We start from the raw sequence: 25482 nt of genomic DNA on the forward strand, positions 1-25482 counted from the left end.
CTGATTTGTTCTTTTAGTGGCAGCAGTACTATGGACTTGTTGCAGTATAATTCTTATACGTAATCTTGCAGTAATTCTTTCTTCTTGAGATCAGATCCATTAACACAGACAGCAGGCCCCCCGGCTCTCGCGTCATTGGATTTGCTTGAAAGCAGCGGGAGCCAATGGTAGCGCTGCTATCAATCTACCCTGTCAGGATCCAAGACACCGTCTGGAGCTGGTGTGCTCCTCATTGTCACTGGAAAGACTGGGTTCAGGTAAGTAAAAGGAGGGCTCTGGGGGGCTGCTGCATCACAGGAGGTTTTTCACCTTAATGCATAGCATGCATTAAGGTGAAAAACCTTGAGAGGGTTTACAATCCCTTTTAAGCATGAGATTTTCCTCCATAATACCCATATATAAAAGTAATTGTACCCATATTCTTATCAAAATCTGGTCAAATGTGTTTCTTTGCAGGGAAGTTCAATTCCTATAACGCGACACCCAGGGCATGCAGTTCTGGTCATTTACCCCTGAAAGCAGCAAGGTTTAGAGCCGACGGTCGGCTCTCTTATAAAAGAAATCCAAGCAGCTAACTAGCCACTTGATTGCTTTTACAAGCAGGGGAGGGGACATCTCTCTTCTCCCGCTGCCTTCAGCGGCTGTCCTGACACTCACTTCAACCAGCTGATCAGAGAGGCGGACAAAGCTTTGTCTGCCTCTATGATATTGGAAAAAATTAAGCGATTAGCATACATTACTTTGGTTTCCCTGGCGCCGGTTTTAAAAAATGGAAAGCATTTGATCACACTGATTTTGGTGTAATCAAATGGTTTTAAGGGCAGAGGAGAGATCTGGGGTCTCCATAAAGAGTATCTGTCACTGCCTATTATTGTCACATGGCATGTTTACATTCTTTGTAACAGCAATAAGTCATAACATTTTTATTTAATTTAAAGCGACAATGTAAAAGAAAATCAAATAATAAATAAAATAATTTAAAGCACCCCCATCCCGCATGCTCATGCACAAAGGCAAATGCACGCGTCAGTGATGCACACATGCAAGCAACGATCAACTCGCACATCTGAGGTATCACTACGAACGTCAGATCATGGACAGTAATTCTAGCCTTGGACCTCCTGTGTAGATCTAAAGTGGTAACCTGTATAGGCTTTTAAAGCGTTCCCTATGGCTAATAATATTTACGCCGCTTGTTGCCGTTGCACCGGCATGCGCTATTTTAAACCATGACATGTTTGGTATCTATTTACTCTGCGTAACATTATCTTTTATATTTTATCAAAAATATGGTTTTATATTGTGTTTTTATGAATGCAAATTAAAATATATTTGTTCCCAAGAATTTTCGTTAAAAAATATAAAAAAAAAATAAAATAAAAATTGTAACACCCAGCAATTTATTCTCTAGTGCCTCTGCTTTAAAAAAATATATAATATTTGAGGCTGGGTTCGCACTGCACACCGGAGCGGCTCACAGCAGGGGTCCGGTGTGCCCCATTCTCTGCTCCAGGTCTGAATTCAGCCCAAATTTTTGGCTGAATTGGGACCTGAAATGGACCAGAAGACGCACAGGACCCCAGTGCAATTCGCACCGGAGCCGCTCCAGAGATATGTGAACCGGCTTCATAGACAGCCGGTCACAGTCTTCTGCTATGTGAATTAGATGTGGGGAATTCCACATCCAATTCACAACAGTGTGAACCCAACCGGGGGGTTCTAAGAAACTTTCTAGCAAAAGAATAAAAAAATGTAAAGTTTAGGTTGCCATAAAACCCCTTTTGTTTTCAAAAGCCCCAGACATTCCTAAAAGCACCTCTACTTAATAAACATCAACCCTTCATATTTTCCATCCTGGTAAAAATTATTTTCAGTTGTAATGAGGGACAATCAAACATTTTGTAATCATGATATTCTCTCCATGATCTTCTGATAAGAAGATTATACCCATCTTCTTATCAGAAATTGGTTAACTATGTTCCTAGGTATGTTTAACCATGACATTCCACCCATGAAGAAAAAAAATGATGTGCGTATTATCAGAAATAGGTTAAATATGTTAATTGTTAGGTGTAAACATGATATTCCACCCGTAATCCCCCTAAAAAAAAAAAACAATAACTATACCCACATTCCTATGAGAAACAGGTCAAATGTATTACATAGGATGTGTAGCTATGATATTCTGCCCATAATCCTTATGTAGAACAATATTTATGCCCATATTCTTATCAGAGATGGGTTAAATATGTTACTAGGTATGTTTAACTACAATATTTTACCCATAATCCCCATGTCGAACAAAAAAATGATATGCATATTTGTCATGGTTATGAAGTAATTTGTGTCTGTCAGCTCACCTTTCCTTCTGTGTTCACCTTTAGAGGCCAGCCACCCTCACCTGACTGTTTAAATAATCTTCCCTTAGCATAGCTCCACCCCGGTCTCTAATTAGGAACACTATATTAACCTGGGCAGTGCAAGCCAACCTTGCTGATCAACCATTGTGTGTTTGGCTTCCTGTTTCCTGCTTGCCGTGTGCTCTACGTTTCTGTCTCTGTTACCGACCTTGGTGTGTTCTCGGCTATTCCTGTCTGCTCGTGATCCTGACCTTTTGGCGTGTCCCCGACTATCCCTGTTTGCCTGTGACCCAGAACCTTTGGCGTGTACTCTGTTGTCCTTGTCTGCCAGTCGCCCCGACTTTGGCTTATCCCCTTACTATCCTTGTTGTTCCAGCCTGCTGCTTTCCTCCTCTATCTCCTGTAGTCTACCGTGAGTGTGAGCTGTGAGACCCTGGGGGCCGCGACCTGGATCTAGCCTGCAGCGCAGTCCATCCTCACCACTAGAGGCTCTGGTGAACACCTGCTGGCTCTTAGACTCCGCGCCCTGGGGAATCTATGCTCTAGCTCCCACTGGGATCTGTGTTAGTGATCTAGTAGACCTGCTTCCTGAACCTCCCAGGGTCCAACCCGCAGCAGTCAGTCCTAGGGTCCACTACCATAGCGGTGCACTCCTGACTTCTATGGAGTGCATCTGTCACCTGGTCTCAGGTGACCTGACAGTTTGATCAGCCATGGACCCGGCTGACGTGCTGTTTCCTACAGATGATCTGTTGCAGGGCTTAGCTCCCAGACTTGAGACCCAGGAATCACATCAGACCCAGGTGATGTGATCCCTTCAGGATTTGGCCTCCCGTTTTGAACAGGTTCAGGCCTCATTAGGATCCCCGGCTGCTGCTGCACCTATCGCACCAATCGCAGCCACACATTCTTTACAACTGCCAGTTCCAGGGCCGCTTCTCTGGGGTCTCCAAGGCCTGCAGAGGGTTCCTTAGCCAGTGCACAATTCATTTTGAACTCCAGCCCCAAAACTTCCTGTCCGATCGGGCGAAAGTAGCCTATATTATATCCCTCCTGTCCAGCGAGGCGTTAGCCTGGGCTGCTCCTCTGTGGGAACTGAATGATCCAGTGGTTTCTAGCCTGTCTGATTTCTTGAAACTTTTCTGGAATATCTTTGAGGAACCGGGTTGTGTCTCTTCAGCGGCCAGCTCTCTTTTACGTCTCCGTCAAGAGTCCCCTTCTGTGGGACAGTATGCTCTTCAGTTCCATATCCTCACAGCTGAATTGAGCTGGAATAATGAGGCCCTAGTTGCAACCTTTTTACATGGCCTCTCTGATAGAGTGAAGGATGAATTAGTAGGAAGATCTCTCCCTGCTGATCTGGATGGTGTCATAACCTTGTGTAACCAGATCGATATTCGCTTTCAGGAGAGGGCCCTGGAAAAAAGATGCCAGCACTCCCCGTTCTTTAGGCAGCCTGAGCTCCCTGTCCCTTCTCTCCAATCCGAGGAGCACCCCCTGCCTGCTGAGGAACTTATGCAGCTGGGCTGGACCAAGTTATCTCCCGAGGAACGTGCTAGGCGCAGAACTCTGGCCCTGTGCCTCTACTGTGGGGTCAAAGGTAATTTTTGTGACACATGTTCTTTTTGTTCAGGAAAAAGGCTCGGGGCTAATACATCTGGAAGGTGGAGTATTAGACCCTGAAATATCATCTTCACCTTCTTGTCTTCTCCTTTCTGTATTCCTTCATGTCGGCGCTTCCTCTCGTTCGGTCTCAGCACATCTGGATTCTGGAGCCGCTGGCAATTTCATGGATTGGGAAACTGCATCTTCCATGAGACTTACCCTTTTGCCCCTTACAACGCCATTGGTGGTCTTGGCGATTGATTGTTCTCCCAAGGGGTCCTATCTGCTTCCAGACCCTCCCTGTTAAGATGACGGTAGGGACACTCCACCGGAGTGGATATCCTTCCTTGTCTTACCTAAGGTGTCATCTCCTATCATATTAGGTCTTCCTTGGTTACGGCCCCATTCTCCACACGTTGACTTGACTGCTGGACAGATCCTGGCTTGGGGTTCCTCCTGTTCATCTTCCTGCCTACTCAAGGTTACCCCAAAAGAGAAACTTCCTGTTGCCGCCATCCCAGTATCTTCTGCTCTTCCTGCTGTATATAGCGATTTCTGGGATGTGTCCTGCAATAGTCGGACTGATGCACTCTCTAGATCATGTGGCACTCTGGATGAGGAGCCCACCTATGAACCTGAGCCGATCATTCACTCTAGTTTACATAACCATTTACCTTTGCCTGTCCCTAAACTCCCTTAGACGCACAGCCAGGCTAACTTGTCCGCAAGTTCCACAGTCGTTCAAACATGTTTAAGAGGCTCAATCCATCCTCTGGATAGACTACCTCATTCGACCAGATGGAGTTTTCAATCTTTTTCTCAGGGCTCTCTGCATTCTGTTTGTGTTTCAGCTATCCAGCTTGACTCTTGTGACATGTCACCTTCTAACCAACCTGACCTCAGGGATCCACTGACCTCTGCCCAGTCTGATGGTCCTGTGCTGGATGTCCAGCTTATCTTTAAGAGTCTGGGGGACCCTGCTCAGACTCCTGATGGTCTTCTCATGCCCTTACCGATTCCTAAAAAGCCTTTAATCCTCAATAAGTCCTCTCGTCCTCTCCCTACCTCGGTTCCGGTCTCTGAGGATAATCTAAAGTACAAGGTTAGTCACGTTCTGGATTCCTGGCTCCGTAAAGGCATTCTTCAGTACCTCGTACATTGGAAAGGGTTTGGTCCTGAGGAGAGGTCTTGGATCACTGCATCTGAGGTCTTTGCTCTTTGTCTGTTGAGGAGGTTCCATCTGGAGTTTCCCTTTAAGCCTGGGCCCAGGCAGGGAAGGGGGAGGCCTCATAAGAGGGGGGGTAGTGTCATGGTTATGCAATAATGTGTGTCTGTCAGCTCACCTTTCCTTCTGTGTTCACCTTTAGAGGCTAGCCACCCTCACCTGACTGTTTAAATAATCTTCCCTCAGCATAGCTCCACCCTGGTCTCTAATTAGGAACACTATATTAACCTGGGCATTGCAAGCCAACCTTGCTGATCAACCATTGTGTGTTTGGCTTCCTGTTTCCTGCTTGCCGTGTGCTCTTCGTTTGTCTCTGTTACCGACCTTGGCGTGTTCTCGACTATTCTTGTCTGCTCGTGACCCTGACCTTTTGGCGTGTCCCTGACTATCTGATTGCCTGTGACCCTGAACCTTTGGTGTGTACTCTGTTGTCCTTGTCTGCTAGTCGCCCCGACTTTGGCTTATCCCCTTACTATCCTTGTTGTTCCAGCCTGCTGCTTCCTTCCTCTGTGGTAGTGGACCCTATGGCTGACTGCTGCGGATGAAACTCTGGGTGGTTTAGAAAAGCAGGTCCACTGGAGCCCCAACACAGATCCCACTGGGAACTAGAGCATAAGATTCCCCAGGATGCGGAGTCTAAGAGCCAGCAGGTGTTCACCAGAGCCTCTAGTGGTGAGGATGGACTGTGCTGCAACTGGCTCCAGGTCGCGGCCCCCAGGGTCTCCCAGCTCACGCTCACGGTAGGCTACAGGAGGATAGAGAGGAAGCAGCAGCCCAGGACAAGGAATAGTCGGGAGATAAGCCAAAGGTCAGGGCAACTAGCAGACAAGGATAAACAGAGAACACGCCAAAGGTCAGGGTAACAAGCAGGCAGGGATAGTCAAAGAACAACCCAAGATTGGTAACAAAAACAGACGTAGAGCACACGGCAAACCGGAGACAGGTAACCCAACACGCAATATTGCTCGGGCAAGGCAGGCTTGGACAGCACAGTGGTAAATAGTGTATCCTGTAGAGGCTAGGGTGGAGCCACGCTGAGGGAAGATTACTTAACCATGCAGGTGTGAGAGTGCAGCACAAGGCTCACACACAGACAGGGTATGAAGGTATTACTGGTGATTCATGACAATAGTCTTATCAGAAACAGGTTAAATATGTTTCTAGATATGTTTAACTACAATATTCCACCCATAATCCCCATGTAGAAAAATAATTATATTCATATTATTATCAGTAATAGGTTAAATATGTTCATTGTTAGGTGTTAACATGATATTCCTCCCATAATCCCCATGAAAAATAATAATTCTACCCATATTCCCATCAAAAACAGGTCAAATGTAATTTTACCATTACTTCTGTATAATTTACTATGATCCTGTTGTACAGCTGCATATACATCAGCAAGTAAACAGTTAAACATTAGCAACTGCTTCTTGCAACATAGTATCAAGCACTGCAGAAAATAATAACATATTTTGAGTATTGCATCCAATACTCCAATCATATCATCATCCCAACATGCAGTTTAGTATGTCCCAGAAAAGAAGCCAGGTTTGGGATTTAATTTGCCGGCAATTTAAAACTTTTTTTTTTTTCCTTTTATAAATCACAGTGCTTTAAAATATCATAAATATCGCCTATGGCCATATGCCAGCATTTCTGAAAAATGTAAGTGAGTCTGTTCCAATAGAAGGGCTTCGGACAGTCTGTTCCCTCTCATTAAAGGAGAAGTACAGCTAAAGCTTGTTTGGCTGTACTTCTGTAAATCACAGGTGTGCAGTTCATTCAGCAGACATTGGGCTGAAGTCCACTGTTTGCTGACGTCACAGAGCTGGTCCAGGCTCAGACAAGATCACGACAATGAAGTCGGGATCTGCCCACATGGCTGGACCGGCACCCGGCTCAGCATCTCAGTGAGCCACTGAGAGCCTTAGCCGTTTGCTCCTGACCACTCTACAGCTCCTGTGAGTGCGGGGGGGGGGGCAGAGCAGAGAGCCGATGACTGACAGTCACCAGCTCTCTGCTCTGGGAACTGTGAGAACCGAGCGAGGTAAGTATGATTATTAAATAAAATGAAAACCCATACTTTTCTTTTAACATACAAAGGAGAAGCCCATCATTTTTAGCACTTTGTTAGGACAGACAGTGTTCAAAACTATTTTACATTTATTTGTCCTCCCTTTTTTTTTTCCATTCTTTTCTCTGGCCCTATAAGGTTCTCTGTTGGACTATATTCTCAGGAACAGGCACAGGGGTTTTGCCATTGTCTTCTATCCAATACCCCTCTCCCATCCTAACCTCCCTATTTCCCCTACTGTGCCTTTTTATACCTGTAACATTTTAATACCCGATTGTATTTTCACTTGATTAATGGAATGGGTATATTGCTGGTCCCATTTGTGGAACAGGTCTGTACTCTCTAATTTTTCATAATGATTAATAACCTTTAGTGGCTTCAGCATATTTATCTGAGAACATTCTATTACTATTGTTTGTTTCTTTTGCTAATGATCTACATTGTTCCATTTGCTTTTATCTCATGGGCTTATGTCTATGACATAACGACAATCTGTGAATTGCCTATTGCTTCAATGATATCTTTGTTACCCGAAATACCAAAATTATTTTAAAATTGATAATGAGATCTGTCTGCACAGTACAGACATGGTAAATTATGACAAACACAACTCCCAGGCTCCCTCATAGAAAAGAGAACTACCGGTATGTAGAATTTTTCAGTGCTGGAGTTATCAGAAAAGAGCATTTAAAATGTAAACGACAATTTAAATATTTTTTTAAAGTGGAACTAAAGTTCTGCTGTTGTACACTTTGAGTAGGCAGGTTTTTTATGGCAGAAGAAACATGTAATGTCTCTTCTGCAATAAAGTACACTTACCTGCCTGTTTTGCAGGGTCACCTGGCATGTAATCTTAGCTGCGCAGCTTACAGCGGCCAGCCTGATCCTCAGTGATGGCCTCCTGTGCATTTGCAGGAGTGACATCATCCTGCACTGGCCAATGAAGATGGTCATAAAATACTTCCAAAAATCACTGTCTGTGAACACAGTTGACCGTGCCATCCAAAAATGCAAGGTAAAGCTCTATTATTCAAAAGAATCTAAATATCTGAACATATCTGAACATGATCCAGAAACGCTGCCATATTCTATGGGCAAAAATGTATTTATTTAAATGGCCTGTTGCAAAGTGGAAAACTGTTCTGTAGTCAGACGAGTCAACATTCTTTTTGGCAACCATGGAAGCATCCTCCTTTTATGAGGATGTCTAGTTGGGAGAAGCAGCTGTGCCTATGCAGCCCCTGCTTCCTAGTTGACCTCCGTAGGACTGTCTGCACAGGCATGCATGGAACACCTGTGCATCCTTGTGCAGGTAAACATGGCCCTTGGGCATATGCTGTAGTGCGTCCCTTATGAACGAGGCCTAAAATGTCCTGTAAAGACCTTGCTTATGCATGCATGTGTAAAATTCTTCCTTATCCTCATTTAGTCTCCAGTTTTGCAATATACATGTGTATACATGCATATGTGCATAAATGACTGCACTCAATGTAAAATTTGTACATTGATCCATAGACAACAATATATCTGTGTTCAGATCAATAAAAAAGTAGCATTTTTACACCCATGTGCAAGATGCCTTAGAGAAACTAGTGTATCAGCTTGGGGCAATTCAGATAAATTTGAAAAGTTGTGGAGTCCATCTATGAATACCCCAGGTCTTGCATCATAAGAACTAAGTGGAGGCAGAATGTTAGATAGGTATTTTCTTCCATGCCATCAGATCTGTACTCAATTGCAGCTATAACTGTTTTGTATTTGCATCTCATTGTTTTGTGCATATTTTTACAAATTATCATGAATTCAAAATAATGCCTATTTTTACTACAGAATTTGAAAATGAGTAACACCGTAACACCATCCACTTTTGTCCGTAACCTGAGTCCTGGATTATTTAGACAGCTGGCAGATTTTCTTGATCCGCAAGATGGATGGAAAACTATAGCGATGGATATAAAAAAAGCTTCAGGGGAACCTCGATACTCACAGTTCCATATAAGGTAATAAACTGTGTTTTTCATTGCTCCTATGCAGTTAAAGTACCTCCAGTAAAATATATATATATATTTTTTTTAAGCTTCAAGCGTGAGAAATAGTTTCTGAAATTTGGTCTGTCAGGATATAGAAAATCTAACAGTTAAATTTAAAGGCCATTTAGGTTTTAGAATTTCATATTTTTAACCATATATCACAGGTCGCAGGAAAGTTAATTCTTAGACTACTGGGTTATGCTCCATGTCCAGGTGATTGGACACTGGCAAATGGCAAAGCTTGACACTGCCCACTGCACAACTGCTCCCACTTCCAGAATTGTTATTCACTAGTATTCGTAAGTGATGGAGCTGTCTCTCTCAGCTGAGAGAGCCATTTCTACTTTGATGCACAAATTTCTACTTTTCAATTTGAACTGCCTTTCTCTGCTGAGCTTCAGTGCTTAATAGCAGTGGCAGTTTTGCAGGTCGGTCCCTATGGAAGCTTATATCCTAAAGGGACGATGCCCACACCTGGACCCCATTGAAAGAACAGGCACGACTTGTAAGCTGCACTGGCACCCATGTGTGGCGTTCACTTTGTAAGTTGCTTTACAAGTCCAGTGCTATTGTCTGCTGAGGCAGCGCCCATTGCCTGATGACCCTTAGGGGTATCCCTATCGTGAAAAATGTGAAGATTGGTGTACCCCTATTTATGTCCTGTGTTTTCTCTGCCTTTGGGCAGCTCGTGAGACTCATGTCACAGGCAGTAGTTTGCTGCCACTCCCAGAGGAGCTGCATGTCCCAGCTGGTGCAGCACCACTAGACGTGCAATGGACATGCATTGAGGGTGCTGATTCCTTCCGCATGTCACTGCACAGACGTAGCGGAGCTTCAGCATGACCCAGCAGCAGTGCTGTGCAGCTACTGCCCTGCCTGCCAGCGCTACTTTGCAGAGGCAGCCTTGAGACCACCATTGGAAAGCATGGGCACCATCTTGCAATCACCCCTTTCTTACTGAAGGCACTAGCTGAGCAGGACATGTATTGCAGAGCTCTACAGCACAGGGCGTGGTGCAAAGATTCCAAGTGGAGGACCATTGGGGGTCTCCCCCTCCCCCTTTATTGGTGTTCTTGCAGAAAATTGTGCATATAGTGCCCTCTTGTGGGCTTGGCAGGCAAGGTGGCTTGCACCAGGAGGATTAGGACCAGGGGCATTACACTCCCTTGTTTTAGTTTCTCAGAATCCTTCGGGGCTCAGTCCTTGGGGACTTTCATGCCCAAGGAGGAATTTCTCACCTTGTCTTTCAGGACAGCGCCTGGAGAGAGCGCAGCTCTACCCATTTTCCCAGGAATCACTGCAGTCAGATTCTTTAAAGAGGGTCACTTCCACCATGGCCTCAGTTGTAGTGTTTCCTCCGCCATGGTGGAAGCACTGCAGGGAACCAAGGGTGTGCTACGCTCTCTGCAGGTGGGGATAGTATGGGGCATACCTGTGGTGCAAGTATGGAATAAGAAACCAAAACTTGATGCAGCTTTTTCACAGGTGTCAAGGAACACAGACCAGGCTTTTGAGGATATGGGCGTCCTAAAAGATGCCATGGATAAAAGGGCAGATTCCCTATTGAAAAAAGCCTGGGATTCAACCTTAGTTAATTTAAAACCAGCTATGGCATCAACTGGTGGCCAGGAACCCAGAGCACTGGCTTGAACAGTTGAAAACCCATATCGAAGCAGGAACCTCCCGCAAAGACCTGTTAGACACGCTGCCAGTACTACAGAGCCACAGCCTGGGTGGAACGAGCAGGGGCTTCACAAGGACTGACCTGCAAGGCGGCTACGTGGACAAGTTTTTCCACCTTTACCTGCCACTACAGGTTGGACTTGCTCTCAGCACCAGAGCATTCGTTCGGCAGGAAAGTCAGGCAGTGGTCCCACCCTAGAGTAAGTACTCTCTTATCTCCAGGTGCTGTCCTGAAAGACGTGGTGAGAAAACCTTAGTTAGACTTACCAGTAACTGGCTTTCTACGATTCTTTCAGGACAGCACCGATGACCCGCCCTAATTGTGTTATAAAATGTGGTGTTATTGCTATGTTCTGCTTATCTAATTTCAGCATGGCTGGAGGTACTCTATAAACAACTGAGGCCATGGTGGAAGTGACTGGTCTTTAAAGAAACTGACTGCAGTGTTTCCTGGGAAAATGGGTGGAGCTGCGCTCTCTCCAGGTGCTGTCCTGAAAGACTCGTAGAAATACCGTTACATCTAACTAAGGTTTTTTAGCTGTGTTTTCCACTGTGTTGGAACAGCCAGCAGATATCTGGTAATGGAACTACCTTGTGACTTCCTCCTACCAGCTTTTCTCAGGACGGAAGAGAAGGAATGGGAGAAGGGAGGATCTGTGGTTGTTTGTAAGAACTTAACTGTTTCTAATAGAACCTTTGTGGCCTAAGGTATCGGGGTTGGGGCCTTGGAGAGTGCCCAAACCACCAACCAAGACTCTTGCAGTCCTGTTTGCCGCTTTGAACCAGTTGCTTCCTTAGGGGGTCATTGCCCCTGTTCCAGAACCAGAAAGATCTCATGGTTACTATTCCAATCTGTTCATAGTGACCAAGCCAAATGGAAATGTGTTGCCCATTCTGGACTTGAAGGGCTTGAACAAGTTCTTACATGTTCAAAGTTTCCGTATGACATCTGTATGGTCAGTGGTTGCTTCCCTCCTTCTGGGAGATTTCATAGCCTTGGTGGATATCAAGGATGCCTGCATCCACATATTGTACCTATATTTCCACTTCATCAGCGCTACTTGCACCTCGTGGTGGGGGAACAACACTTTCAGTTTGCGATCTGCCCTTTGGTCTAGCCACAGCACTATGGGTGTTCACATGGTTTTGGCCCTTCTGCAAGCCAAGGAGAACCCTATTCTGGGATATCTGGATAATCTACATCTGTGGTAGCAATCAAGCAATGGCCTCAGGGCTAATGTGCAGCAACTGGTGCGAGTCCTTCAGGACATTAGCTGGGTCTTTAACCTCATGAAGTTGATGCTGGAGCCATTGCACCAACTGGAGTATCTAGCCTAGTCTTGGCACAAATTTTCCTGATTTTCCTTCCTCAGGAAAAGCTTCAGACCCTTCAATCCACATTGTGGGAGTTGAGCTCCCTGGAACAAATCTCCATTTGCTACTGAATGAAGGTACTGGGGTTGAATGTAGCATCCTTCGAAGCAGTCCTGTACACTCCATTTCAGTCAAGACTTACCCTATGTCTCTTAACACCAAAGCCAGGTTATCTTTGAAATGGTGGCTATCCACACAACACTGAAGTCTGAAGTCCTTTCTCTCTGTGATGTGGAAAGTCCTGACAATTCTGATTCTCTATTATTTCAGGTAACATGGTCAACAGAGGAAGCTAGGCTGCTGATAAACGCCCTTCAGCTTGCCCCTCAGCACTGGACCCACCTGCTCGGGGGACTGCCAGTCAGGGTCCAATCTGACATCTCCACGGCAGTATTGTACATAAACCATCAGGGCGGTACAAGAAGTCGGGCTGCTTTTCAAAAGTGGAGATCATTCTGACCTAAGCGGGCTTCCTAAGCCATCAACAATTGGATCCCAGAGCGTGCTCCCCCTACCCAGAACTTTGTCTTTTGGTGGAGGACATCAGATCTATTGGCATTAAGATGCAACCACAAACTGGACAGGTTTTGTGCCCAGGTCCAAGGGATCCTTGGGCATTCGGAGTAGATACTCCGTGTTATCAGTTCAGCCTGATTTATACGTCCCCCCCCCCCCCCCCCCCCCCTTCCCAAAACCTTGTTTACTTTGGAGAATAAAGAGGATAGGAAAACCAGTTATCCTCACTGCATTGAATGGGCCCATGAGCACTTGGTACTTGTCAAAGTTTTTTCTCACACCTTGATCAGAGCCTTTGTGCAAGGCATGTCTCACACTATGTTACCAGTACGCTCCCCGCTAACCCCTTGTGACCTCAGTCTGTTCTTGCTGATCTTCCGAGACCACTGTTTGAACCCATTTGGGATATTTCTCTTCCTCTTCTATCGCAAAAGGTTTCTTTTTTTTTTTTTGTGTGGCCATCACCTTCCTTATGTCCAACTTCAAATATCCTAAGGAGATTCCTCTCCTCTATTTGGATGTGTTTACAGCTGTGGGAGCCTACCTTGCAGCCATGGCCTTGATTCATCAATCTGATTTATAGTTCTTATTGTTTAACCTAAAGCGCATGTCTAAATCAGCATTAGTGTAATCAAACATGCATTTGTTTAGTATATCTATACTACGTATTCTTTACCATTATTTTTTTTGTTGGCACTTACATTTGTAACATTTTTAGTGTAATTTGTAACCATATTTTAGCATAACTAACAGGTGTTCAGGCTATTTTTTTGTCTGCTGTTCTCTTATGTATGTTATTGTTATTTTGTTGTGTGTAATACTTTGTGTTCATTATTCATAGCTCATAGGTCATTAATTTACTTTGATTAATGTATTTGATATCCTCTATGTATAGCTTATATTTATAATTTATTTGAAAGGTGATTTAAGGGAAACATTTTACTTTTCTGCCTGGTTTTTCATTTGCAAATGTGCATTTGTTTCAAGATCTGGGCGTAATTTTTTTCAAGTATTTCTTAGCATTATCCTTTTATCACTTATGGTCATAAAACCTTTGGCGTGTCATATGTCTTGGTTTTATAGCATACCAGGTTTTAGAGCTAAATCTTTTTTGTTTTTGTTTTTTTCTTTTGTTTTTTTATATTTTATTCATGTTATTTTACTGTGTTTTGGTACTTCATGTTCATTGTACATAGATCATTTATTTACTTTTACGTATCTGATAATATTCATACCTTATTTGAAAGGCGATTTGAGGGAAGCATTCAAAAAGGAAAAAGTCCAACGCAAGAATTGCTTTATGACTGGGGGACCACAAATTGCACCGTCCGTGATCTCGCTAACCTGCTGCGGAAGAAGAATTTCCTGACTGCAGCTTCAGTTTTGCTCAATGGTAATTCTTTTGTCACTTAAATTGTAAAATCAAAGGTTACATTAAATTAAACTTACCATGAAAAAACAATAGGAAGCTTTTTATCAAACTTTGCAAAATAGGTCTATATATTGGTCATAAGAAATAATTACACTTTAAAATGACATAAAACCATTTTATTCTAAGTAAAAAGCAAAAAGGGGATAGGACAGTATTTGCACATCTATACCACTAGGACAGTCTGTACTTAAAAAAATGTAGGGCAGAGTCATTATTTTATTGTAAATAATTTAAATGCCACTTTGGATTTATCTTTACTGTACTTTACCTGTACAGCAGTATTCAGCCTTCTCAGCCAATAGGGATCTGTGAATAGTGCAATTAGTCTAACAGCGGAAGATTGCGAACAGGAAAAATTAGCTAAAGGATGAGGTCATATCTCTCATTGTTATGGTAAGCCTGATATTCCTTACTTTTTCCTTCTTTAATTCTTCTGACAAAAATTATACCTGCTTTTCAGGCATGCGTACCATTGTTAGCTCATTGATAATTTTGAGTTGAACTGTTAATACTTTCTTGTTATGCAGTAAACATCAGTTTCAGGCATGCAAAAATTCAGCAGCTCTGAATTGCAGTTCAACAGTTCTATCATTAATAAAAATAAACTATTTGAAATTTCAAACAATCGCAACATTTTTAATACATAATTAAACAATGAACATAAATTGTGATAAATCTAAAAATGTAGTATGGACTATGTTTATAAAATATGATAATACAGAAAAGCTAGAATGTTAATTGATTAGGCTAATATTCAAACATGTGGAATTTAAAAGTGAGCACACCACCCCCTTTTTCTTACTTTGACTAACTTGATCTTTACTGCCTGTGTTTCTCCATCCCAGTGTTGATTTATCTGATGGTGTTTTGATTATCATGTAACATGGATGTCCCTGTCCTTTCTCCCTTTGCTTCCAGTCATAGTTACTGTCCCCCAAACATTTTTTTTTTTTTTTTAAAGACTGCTCTGTAACTGTCTCAACCTGTAAATGAACATTTCTAACATGTCATATTTTTTGCTCTTTTACTTTCTTTAAAAATAGTTACTTTCTGATCTCGGAAGCAGGCAGGTTCCATTGTAGTTGTGGGCATCTGAAGCCTTCTCGTGTTAATTTCCTGGATTTCTGTGCAGCTGTCTACCCATCATGCACCACCAACACCAAATCTCGCACATGCTCAGTAATGCCTCTATATAATCTATGATATATATATATATATATATATATATATATATATATATATATATATATATATATATATATATATATATATATATATATAGCCAGCGCTGAGACCATGTAACATTGAGCAGACTTGTAATGTAACTGTGTGCAGGGAGAGAGAGGAGCTGTCAGAATTCATTGGTGATGTTGGGGGTGGGCGGGACCAAGCAGCTATCGAACACCGGCCAATAGGATTGGGTCAAGACGGGCCGCTACGTGTATGCGGCTCCGCCCCCTTTCTTAAGAAGACCAATAATTGGCTGGTGTTCGATAGCTGCTCGGTCCCACCCACCCCCGACATCACCGATGAATTCTGACAGCTACTCTCTCTCCCTGCATACGCGAGATTTGGGCAGTAGGCGATTCGCAAGGAATCTTGGGGTTCATGACGCCACTATCCCAGGAACACTTGCGAATCGCCTAGTGACGCAATCGCCTAGGCGATCGCAAGGAGGAAGTAATGTATAAATAGAAAAAACAGGTATTTAACAGCAAAAAAAAAAAAGGCCATTGTGAAAACTATGAGCTAAGGGCATGCAGCACAGCCAAAGAGAAAAAATGGGTGGAACTCCGCTTTAAGGAGTGGGACTGTCTTAGCATTGACAATAGAATTGCAGACACCATTTATATGTATATCGAATGGCTTGCACCAAGATTTGACCAAATCGTCTTTGCCCCCATAGTGGCCAAGTGGGACACGCAGGAGAATTTGTAGACCTTGGTACTCAGAGCAATTGCCTCAGATATTCCAGTGTGCCGCAGGTGTCCTTTGCGATAATTGTTGTCCTCATCATCCCAAGTTTGACTTTGTAGATAAACAGGAATTTTAATATTGATCATCCATTCTTGCCTCCACTAGTATCTACATTTTCCTCCCACTTTACTTTAGAATAATACTAGGCAAATAATGTGAAAATCTGTCATTTTAATTAATTACGTGGGTTTTCTAAATTTACACTTAAAAAAATGCCCATGGATTAACAATGATCTACATACAGTATATTATATGCATATTCTGCTTTTGGAGCATCCAAACTTTTATCAATCTAAGTAGTGTATGATTTCTCTTGCATATATTTGATTTTTGTTAATAATGCCATTGCCTTTCCAAAATCGTATATCTGATCCATAGAAGATTTTTAATACCAACTAATTAAAACAGGGAATGAGAAACCATGTCGACCCCTTTTTATTATGGTGTACTACAGCACTTTAGACAAGGTGGCCAAGAAACCCTAGAAACACCCCTGTGTACATGAGATCTAACATTCATAATATTTTGCTTGTGAACAGATCAAGAGACAAGAGCTGCCTGCCCAACAACCCTTATAGATGAATTGGAGAAACAGCAGGCCACATCTGAAAAATGTAGCCAAACAAATCGTGGAGACCCTGTTTGTCAAAGCACACATCCAGAGGAGAATGATGAAGAAACAGGTATTGTTCTTTTTAAAGCACACATGGTTAGCCTGCATCTTAGTATCCTGTGACTGTTGCCTTGGTGAAGATTAGCCTGGTCACATCCTGCACTGTCATTTTAACCACTTCAATACCGAGCACTTTCACTCCCTCCCCGTCCAGGCCAATTTTCAGCGATGTCATACTTTGAATGACAATTGTGCGGTCATGCAACACTGTACCCATAAGAATTTTTTATCATTTTTTTTCACACAAATAGAGCTTTTCTTTGTTGTATTTAACCGCTTGCCGACCAGCCGCCGTCATTATATTGCGGCAAGGTGGTACGATTCCGCGAATTGCCGTAGCTGTATGTTGGCTGGGGAACTCTCTTTTGTGGGCACGTGCGCGCCCCCATTGGCCAACAGGGGAGCCAATCAGCGGGTCCGGCGGACTCGATGTCCGCCGGCCACCTGCCATCGTTCCCCACAGTGACAGAACGGGGATCTGCCTGTGTAAACAAGGCAGATCTCTGTTCTGACAGGGGAGATCACACAGATCCTGTCTTTCTGCTAAGCAGGAAGATGGATCTGTGTGTTTCTCTAGTCACACAGTCCCCCATACAGCTAAAAAACACCGGCAGGGAAGACATTTAACCCCTTGATCACCCCTGTCATTAGTACAATAAGTGTGCATATTTTTAGCACTGATCACTGTAATAATAGAGATAATAAATATTCCTGCGCTACCAAAGATGAACAGTATAAGGCTCTTGATCTGGGAACCTCAGGCAACTTCTGTATAGGAGAGCAAAAAGGAATCCTGTGGTTTTATTACCCAAAGAAGGAAAAATTCATACACATAGGCTACATTTTTTTGTCACAATTAACCACTTGCTTACAGGGCACTTGCACCTCTTTGATTTGATTTGATATGGGATTTGTATTGCGCTGAATGCGCTCCGTTAGGAACGCGTCTAGGTGCACCAAGACCCTAAAATCAAGAGAGATTTCCAAAAGAACGTTAAAAAAGGAGCCTAGGGTGCCCAGTAGGAAAGAGGTAGAGTAAAAACAGAGAAGAACTGGGGTGGGGGGGACTAACCCTCCAGATGGGGGAGGAAAAATGAGCATACAAAATCCGTGTTTTTGTATAATTTCTATTCTTCATCAGATTATCCGTAGGCCTGGATAGAGACGAAGGTTTTTAAACCCTTCCTGAAACTCAGGAGGGAGGGTGAGGAGTTCCACAGCTCATTGCCCTTTGTAACCAGGCGTCTGTTACCAGTAAATTTTTGTCTGCTGATTGTCGGTTCTGTGAGAAGTAAGTTGGCCGATCGGAGTGGTCTTGACGGTACATGGTGAGGGGCCCATTCAGACAAATAAATTGGGCCCAGTTTTCGGTGTGTCCTATACATATAGCACATTGCCTTGAATAGTACTCGCTTGGCGATAGGGAGCCAGTGCAGTTTTTCCAGCACGGGAGAGATGTGGTCTGTTCTGGCGCATCCGGAGACCAGGCGAGCAGCTTGATTCTGTACAAGAGTTAGCCGGTTTTCGTGCGAAAATAGATCTTTAATTTTCCGGAGTCTCTGTATATAAAAGTTGGAGTTTTTGATACAGAATTTTGCATGAGGTATAAATGATAGGCAGGGATCAAAGAGGATACCTAGGTTCCTGACCTGTTTTGCCGGCGTTGGGATGGGGCAGAATGAAGTGGGCCAGGCCAAGAGAAAATTAGTGGTTGAGGACCCACCAGCATCACCTCGGTCTTTGCTTCATTGAGGCCTAGCTTGTTGTCAGCCATCCATTTTTATATGTGAAGGAGGCCGTTTCTCAGTTGTAGGTGCATATTTGGCCCATTGTCCGCATCAGCCAGGATCTGCGTGTCATCTGCGTAGATCTGGCATGCTAATTTGTGTGTAGCAATAATGTCAGCGAGTGGGCGCATATAGCAGTTGAATAGCAGGGGCGACAATGCGGAGCCCTGCGGGACCCTATAGAGAAGTGGTTCCATAGGCGAGCTGCAAGCGTTCATTCGCACTTGATGGGTCTTATCTGTGAGAAAGGAGTTGATCCAACGGAGGACAGTGCCACTAGATCCAAAAAAGGTATTCCATGCGATCTCCCAGGATTCGATGGTCGATAGTGTCAAAGGCTGCGGAGAGGTCAAGTAGCACCAAGGCTGCTGACCCCCCCCCCCCCCCTCCCCCCGCATCCTTTACTCTTAACAGGCGTTCACGTATGTCGAGTGCAGACAGTTCAGTGCTACGTCCCGGCCTAAATCCCGACTGGTAGTCTTGGAATAGGTCATTACCCTCAAAGAAGCTTTGCATTTGTTGAAAGACGACCTGCTCCAGGATCTTCGCCAGAAAGGGAAGATGAGATATAGGTCTGAAATTAGTGAGGAGAGAAGGGTCGAGTGTGCTCTTCTTCAACAAGGCGGAGACAATGGCATGCTTCAGTCGTGTTTGAACGGCCCCTATTTTTAAAGATAGATTCACTATCCTTGTAATTGCTGCGGCCAATGTATCTGCATTTTTCTTCATAAACCATGCGGGACAGATGTCATTCAGAGAGCTTGACGGTTTAAGCTTAGACATAATATTGGATATCTCTGCCACTGAAGTGGATGCAAATGAGCTAAAAGCTGGAGGAGCTCTTATTAGTGCCGGAGGGTCAAAGTCATCAGGCAAGATTTTGTCCTGGTTACGATTTTTTAAATTTTTTCCCCAAAGGAAGACTGAAGCGCAGAGCATAATTCCATAGATGGGACAATCTTAGAATAAAATTTTTTCGGTTCAAATATGTCCCTAACCAATGAGAATAATTCATGAGGCTTGTTCGAGGCTTGCATTATTTGATCGTTATAATGGGATCTTTTATGGCATTTTACAGCCTTTGTGTAGCCTCGACAATAGACCCGATACGCCACTTTCTTTCCAATATTTGTCTTTTATTCCTAAGTAAGTTGAGACTAGGGACGTACCAAGGGCTTGACTTAGAAAGTCTTGGGCGCCTATTTACTGTTGTCGATGGGGCCAGGATGTGGGCACCAGTGGCAGCAATCAGTGCCCATTAGTGATGCCAGTCAGTGCTGGCTATCAGTGCTGCCCATTACTGCTGTCGATCAGTGTCGCCCGTCAGTGCCACCTATCAATGCCCATCAGTACCGCCTATCCGTGCCACCTATCAGTGCCCACCAGTGCCACCTAACAGTGCTCATCAGTGCCACCTAACAGTGCCACCTATCCTATCAGTGCCCCTCAGTTCCGCCTCATCAGCGCACATCAATAAAGGAGAAAATTGACAAGCTGCCCAAGCCATTTTTCAGCTTTCAGCGCTGTCGCACTTTGAATGACAATTGCCCGGTCATGCTACACTGTACCCAAACTAATGTTTTTATTATTTTCTTCACACAACAAGAGGGTTCTTTTGGTGGTATTTAACCACTGCTGTTTTTTTTATTTTTTACTAAATTTCTGTCAGTAAATTTTGTAACTAAGTAAATTTTCTCCTTTTTATTGATGTGCACTGATGAGGCGGAACTGATGGGCACTGATAGGATAGGTGGCACTGATGAGCACTGTTAGGTGGCACTGGTGGGCACTGATAGGTGGCACGGATAGGCGGTACTGATGGGCATTGATAGGTGGCACTGACGGGCGACACTGATGGGCACTGATCGACAGCAGTAATGGGCAGCATGGATAGCCAGCACTGACTGGCATCGCTAATGGGCACTGATTGCTGCCACTGGTGCCCACATCCTGGCCCCATCGACAACAGTAAATAGGCGCCCAAGACTTTCTAAGTCAAGCCCTTGGTACGTCCCTAGTCTCAACTTACTTAGGAATAAAAGACAAATATTGGAAAGAAAGTGGCAAAGGGTGGTGATAAATAGTGTATACTCAGAGGAATAGTCTAGAGTGGTTAGTAGAGTACCCCAAGGCTCTGTCCTGGGACCAATTCTGTTTATTTATAAATGATATAGAGGGTGGGATAAATAGCTTGATCTCAGTGTTTGCTAACGACACAAAAATATCGTTACCTACTCTAGAGGTAGTTCACACGCTCAGAGTCTGCTTGAGTTGTCGGCACAAGTCAGGAATCCTGGTTTGTGCTGCCAGAAGAGCCCAGGAAGGGCAGGCGGCATCCAGGGCAAATATTTAGCGGTTGACTGCCTTTGGCCTCAGCATATTACAAATAGCAGAGTAGGTCCTTCTTTGGTGGCAGTTTCTATGATGGTGTCTCCCTCGCCTCAGGGGCATTGCTTTGGGACATCCCAGATAGTAATTACTATAGCTGCTCTGTGTCCCGTGATGTACGATAAAGAAAATAGGATTTTTCCTACAGGATACCTGTAAAATCCTTTTCTTTTGGGAATTGCTTGCTACAAAACTGAGGTACTTCCTATCTTTTGGGTGTGCCAGTGTCCATTTACCTATAGGCGGGCCTAACCCAGATTGTAATTACTATAGCTGCTCTGTAGCTGCTCTGTGTCCCGTGATGTACTCCAAGAAAAGGATTTTACAGGTAAGCTCTACGAAAAATCCTATGTTTGCTTTAAGAATTGGTCAAGAATTTCAGATCAATGACTGGTGGTCAGTTACACAACATGCCTACAGAAAAGTAATTTCTTCTAAAGGGGGCAATAGTAGCTATTATTGTAACTATTGATATCTATTGAATAATTTCCTAAAGAATTAATTTAAAAGGCAACATTTTATTGTGTTTTTTTTAATTTAAGTATATCCCCTGTATCTGCAGACCACTCTTCAAATAATGATCTAATGTTTGCCTATTATAGATCTCTTGCAAAGGTCAGCAATTTCCTTTTGGGTTCACCTACTTTTTCACACCACTATCTGGACTTTTGGGGAACATGGCAATTGGGAAAAATGGAAATTCTTCCCAGAGGTTAACGTCTATTCCTCCCTCTATTTTTTATGGCGTAAGAGATAAAAAAAAATTTGGGAAAAAAAACAATTAAAGGACTGCAAACTAATTAAAAGTAGAAGTCTAAAAATCAGCTTAGGAAAGGGCTGAGAATAACCAGTTTGCACTTTTACCAATTTTCCTGGAAATAAGAGAGCAGCTAATTAAAGAAAAAACACTTCAGAATAAGCTTTGAAAATTAAGCCATTAAAGGCATAGTACAAACATATACCTGCTTGGGACTGTTTTGCACCAATCCAACCTACATCTTTTTGTCAGTGGTCTTAAACTTCTTTGGCTTTTTGCAAATATATCAAAAAGAACAGCAACACCTTCTTCTTCTTCCTTTTTTTTTTTTTTTTTTTTTTACTTTAAACAAAATATCACAACCTAGTGAACAACCCTTACACTCCCAGTAAGTTAATAGTATTATCATATACAGTACACTTCCCAATCTTGACTGAAATATTAATGCTGGAAACTATACATTAGCACAGCATTGCCACCTGGTTGAATCACTTGCTCTTCCTTACCCAGAAGTGCTGGATATTTTCTTTTGTCCCCCTATGCTGAATAAATCAGCTGGGGCAAAATGTAAAGGTACCCTATATACTCGAGTATAGGTCGATCCGAGTATAAGTCGAGGCCCCTAATTTACCACAAAAAACTGGGAAAAACGTATTGACCCGAGTATAAGACGAGGGTGAGAAATGCAGCAGCTACTGTAAGTGGAAAAGAGGGTCAACAATGCCCATCTGCAGCTGCATGCCTCCCTGTGTATGTGTGCATGTGTCCCTGTGTATGTGTGCATGTGTCCCTGTGCATGTGTGCATCCTACCTGTGTCCTGTGCATGACTCCGTGTGCCACTCTGCACCGATCAGCGTGTGATAATACCATTTGGCGGCCATTCTACTGTACAAAAGCCGCGCCTCCTCCTCGTCTGTGATAGGCAGAACACTCCATTTCCCTGCAGTCAGCGGTCAGCCTATCACGGACATTCTCTCATCCTCCTACCACAGACGAGGATGAGAGAATGTCCGTGATAGGCTGTACACTGACTGCTGGGAAATGGAGTTTTCTGCCTATCACAGACGAGGAGGAGGCACGGCTTTTGAACAGTGGAATGGCCACCGAATGGTAATATCACACGCTGGCCGCCGTCTGTCTGCATGACACGCTGATCATGTAGGCAGACGGCGGTGACTCGAGTATAAGTCGAGGGCACTTTCAGCCTAAAAAAAAGGGCTGAAAATCTCGACTTATACTTGAGTATATATGGTAAGTATATACAGCTGGGCATAGTGAGGTTAAAGGCATTATAAACCTTCCTACCTGCACCTTGTGTTTTTCACCTGCATAAGATGTGAATTGTTCATGTGGTTTCATGATGTAATTTGTTGCTCTGTATGCATGGCCTATAGTAGAGGAAAATCTTCACATTCTGGTGTCAGACGTTTCTGCATGTGTTTAAACATGAGGCATGCAACATGACAGATTAATGCATGACCTCTGTCTGTAGTCTAAGAACTGACACTTCCTGTGAAGACACTACATATCCCACAATCTCTGGGTCTCTGAGTCTAGTGCTCTTCAGGTGAGAGTTAAACCGTAATCAGACACAGAACAGATAGGCAGAGAAAACAGAGAGCTCACCATATAGTCTTTCTACACATTAGCACTTCCACATTTGTGATGGAACATAGAGGAAATAGTAAGGCATAAATTGTGGCCTGTAACAAAAGGTTACCTGCCCTTTTAGCAAATGGGGACAAGCTGGGTGAATGAATACATTGACAAGGGGGAATTGATCAGCTACGACTGTACAAATTGCAGCCACAACATGTGAGCCCATCATTATAGAGTAAGGCAAACAAACAACACAGGGAATATAACTAACTACATGAATACCTAGTTAAAACAACACATTTGAAAGTGTTCAATGCCTTAAACCCTTTTACCGTCACTAACACACTTCAGTGGTCGTGGGGGGGATTATATGCACTCTCAGTGACTGCTGTATATGTAAATCTGACAAGCCCTACTGCCGATTGTCAGATAGAAGCAATCTGGCTGAATGAATCTCTAGGACGTTTAATTCACCATTTGGTGGATTAAAAATCCTAGAGATTTATTTGTTACAAGTGGAATTTCAGGAGATATTTTATTTGGCATTATTTTTAAGAACTTTCTGCATGTTGCATTATGAACAGTCTCTGTTTATGATTACGTATAATTTGAACAAATGGACACTGTGGACTTCTTGTTTCTTTTGATATATATTGTTTATTTTGCAGATTATATATGAGTTAATCATGTATTAATTTATCTACAGTTGAGTATGCCAAGTACTGCATGGCACTGTTTTAATCGTTTATTTTTTCACTATGTATAGTTTCTTTTACACTTGTGGGAACACAGGAAATGTGGGCAGCAGTACTGACGCTTTCACACAAATGGGATTTTTTTTTAACACTGCTGATTGCTTGTGTATTACAAATTAGGTTTAAATATCATGATTTTTTTGTAAAAAAAATTATCTAATTTTGTTTGCTATTAACTCTCTTCCTTGGAGCGATTGCGCTTGGGGTTCTTTAATCCACTCAGCCATCCTTTCATCCAATCCAAAAATGCTGTAAATTAAGAATGCTTTCAGGAATAGAAGTGTTAATAGTTTATTTTTATCAATTAACAAAATGGAAAGTAAATGAACAGAAGGGAAATCCAAATCAAATCAATGTTTGGTGTGAGCACCCTTTGCCTTCAAAACAGCATCAAATCTTGTAGGTACACTTGAAAAAAGTTTTTGAAGAAACTTGGCAGGTAGGTTGTTCCATACATCTTGGAGAACTAACCACAGATCTTCTGTGGATGTAGGTTGCCTCAAATCTTTCTGTCTCTTCATGTAATCCCAGACAATCTGGATGATGTTGAGATCAGGGCTCTGTCGGGGGCCAAACCATCACTTCCAGGACCAGTTGTTCTTCTTTACACTGAAGATAGTTTTTAATGACTTTGGCTGTATGTTTGGGGTCATTGTCCTGCTGCAGAATACATTTGGGGCCACCCTGATGATATGGCATGATGGATAAGCATATGCCTGTATTTCTCAGCATTGAGGACACCATTGATCCTGACCAAATATCCAACTCCATTTTCAGAAATGTAGCCCCAAACTTGCAAGGAACCTCCACCATACTTCACTGTTGCCTGCAGACACTTATTATTTTACCGCCCTCCAGCCCTTTGCAAACTTCCTGCTACAGCCAAATATTTCAAATTTTGACTCACCAGTCCAGAGCACCTGCTGCCATTTTTCTGCAGCCCAATTCCTATGTTTTTGTGCATAGTGTCCTCAATGTTGCCTGTTTCTTTGTGTTTCTTCAAAAGAGCTTGGACAGCACATATTGAAACCTCAGTCTGCTTTCAAATCTTTGCCTGGGAGAAACCTTGCTGATGTAACTACATTGTGTCTTGTTGCTTTGCTCAGTCTTACCATGGTGTATGACCTGTGACATAAAACTGTCTTCAACAACTTCACCTTAGTAGCAGAGTTTGGCTGTTCCTCACCCAGTTTTAAGCCTCCTAGACAGCTGTATCTGTTTCAGTTAATGACTGTTTCAA

General features: G+C 43.2%; 1 protein-coding gene across 1 annotated transcript in view; it reads left to right on the forward strand.

Annotated features, from left to right (window-relative positions):
• Positions 1-25482, forward strand: part of IRAK4 (interleukin 1 receptor associated kinase 4) — a 76459-nt gene that overhangs the window by 7130 nt on the left and 43847 nt on the right. Inside the window, exons 2-4 of the mRNA XM_073619946.1 lie at positions 9101-9270; positions 14121-14266; positions 16822-16965. Of these exons, the coding sequence (XP_073476047.1) occupies positions 9110-9270; positions 14121-14266; positions 16822-16965 (451 nt within the window). The 5' untranslated portion in view covers positions 9101-9109. The remainder of the gene's footprint in view (positions 1-9100; positions 9271-14120; positions 14267-16821; positions 16966-25482) is intronic.

Source organism: Aquarana catesbeiana, linkage group LG03 (genome assembly GCF_042186555.1).
Source record: "Aquarana catesbeiana isolate 2022-GZ linkage group LG03, ASM4218655v1, whole genome shotgun sequence".
Lineage (NCBI taxonomy): Eukaryota > Metazoa > Chordata > Amphibia > Anura > Ranidae > Aquarana > Aquarana catesbeiana.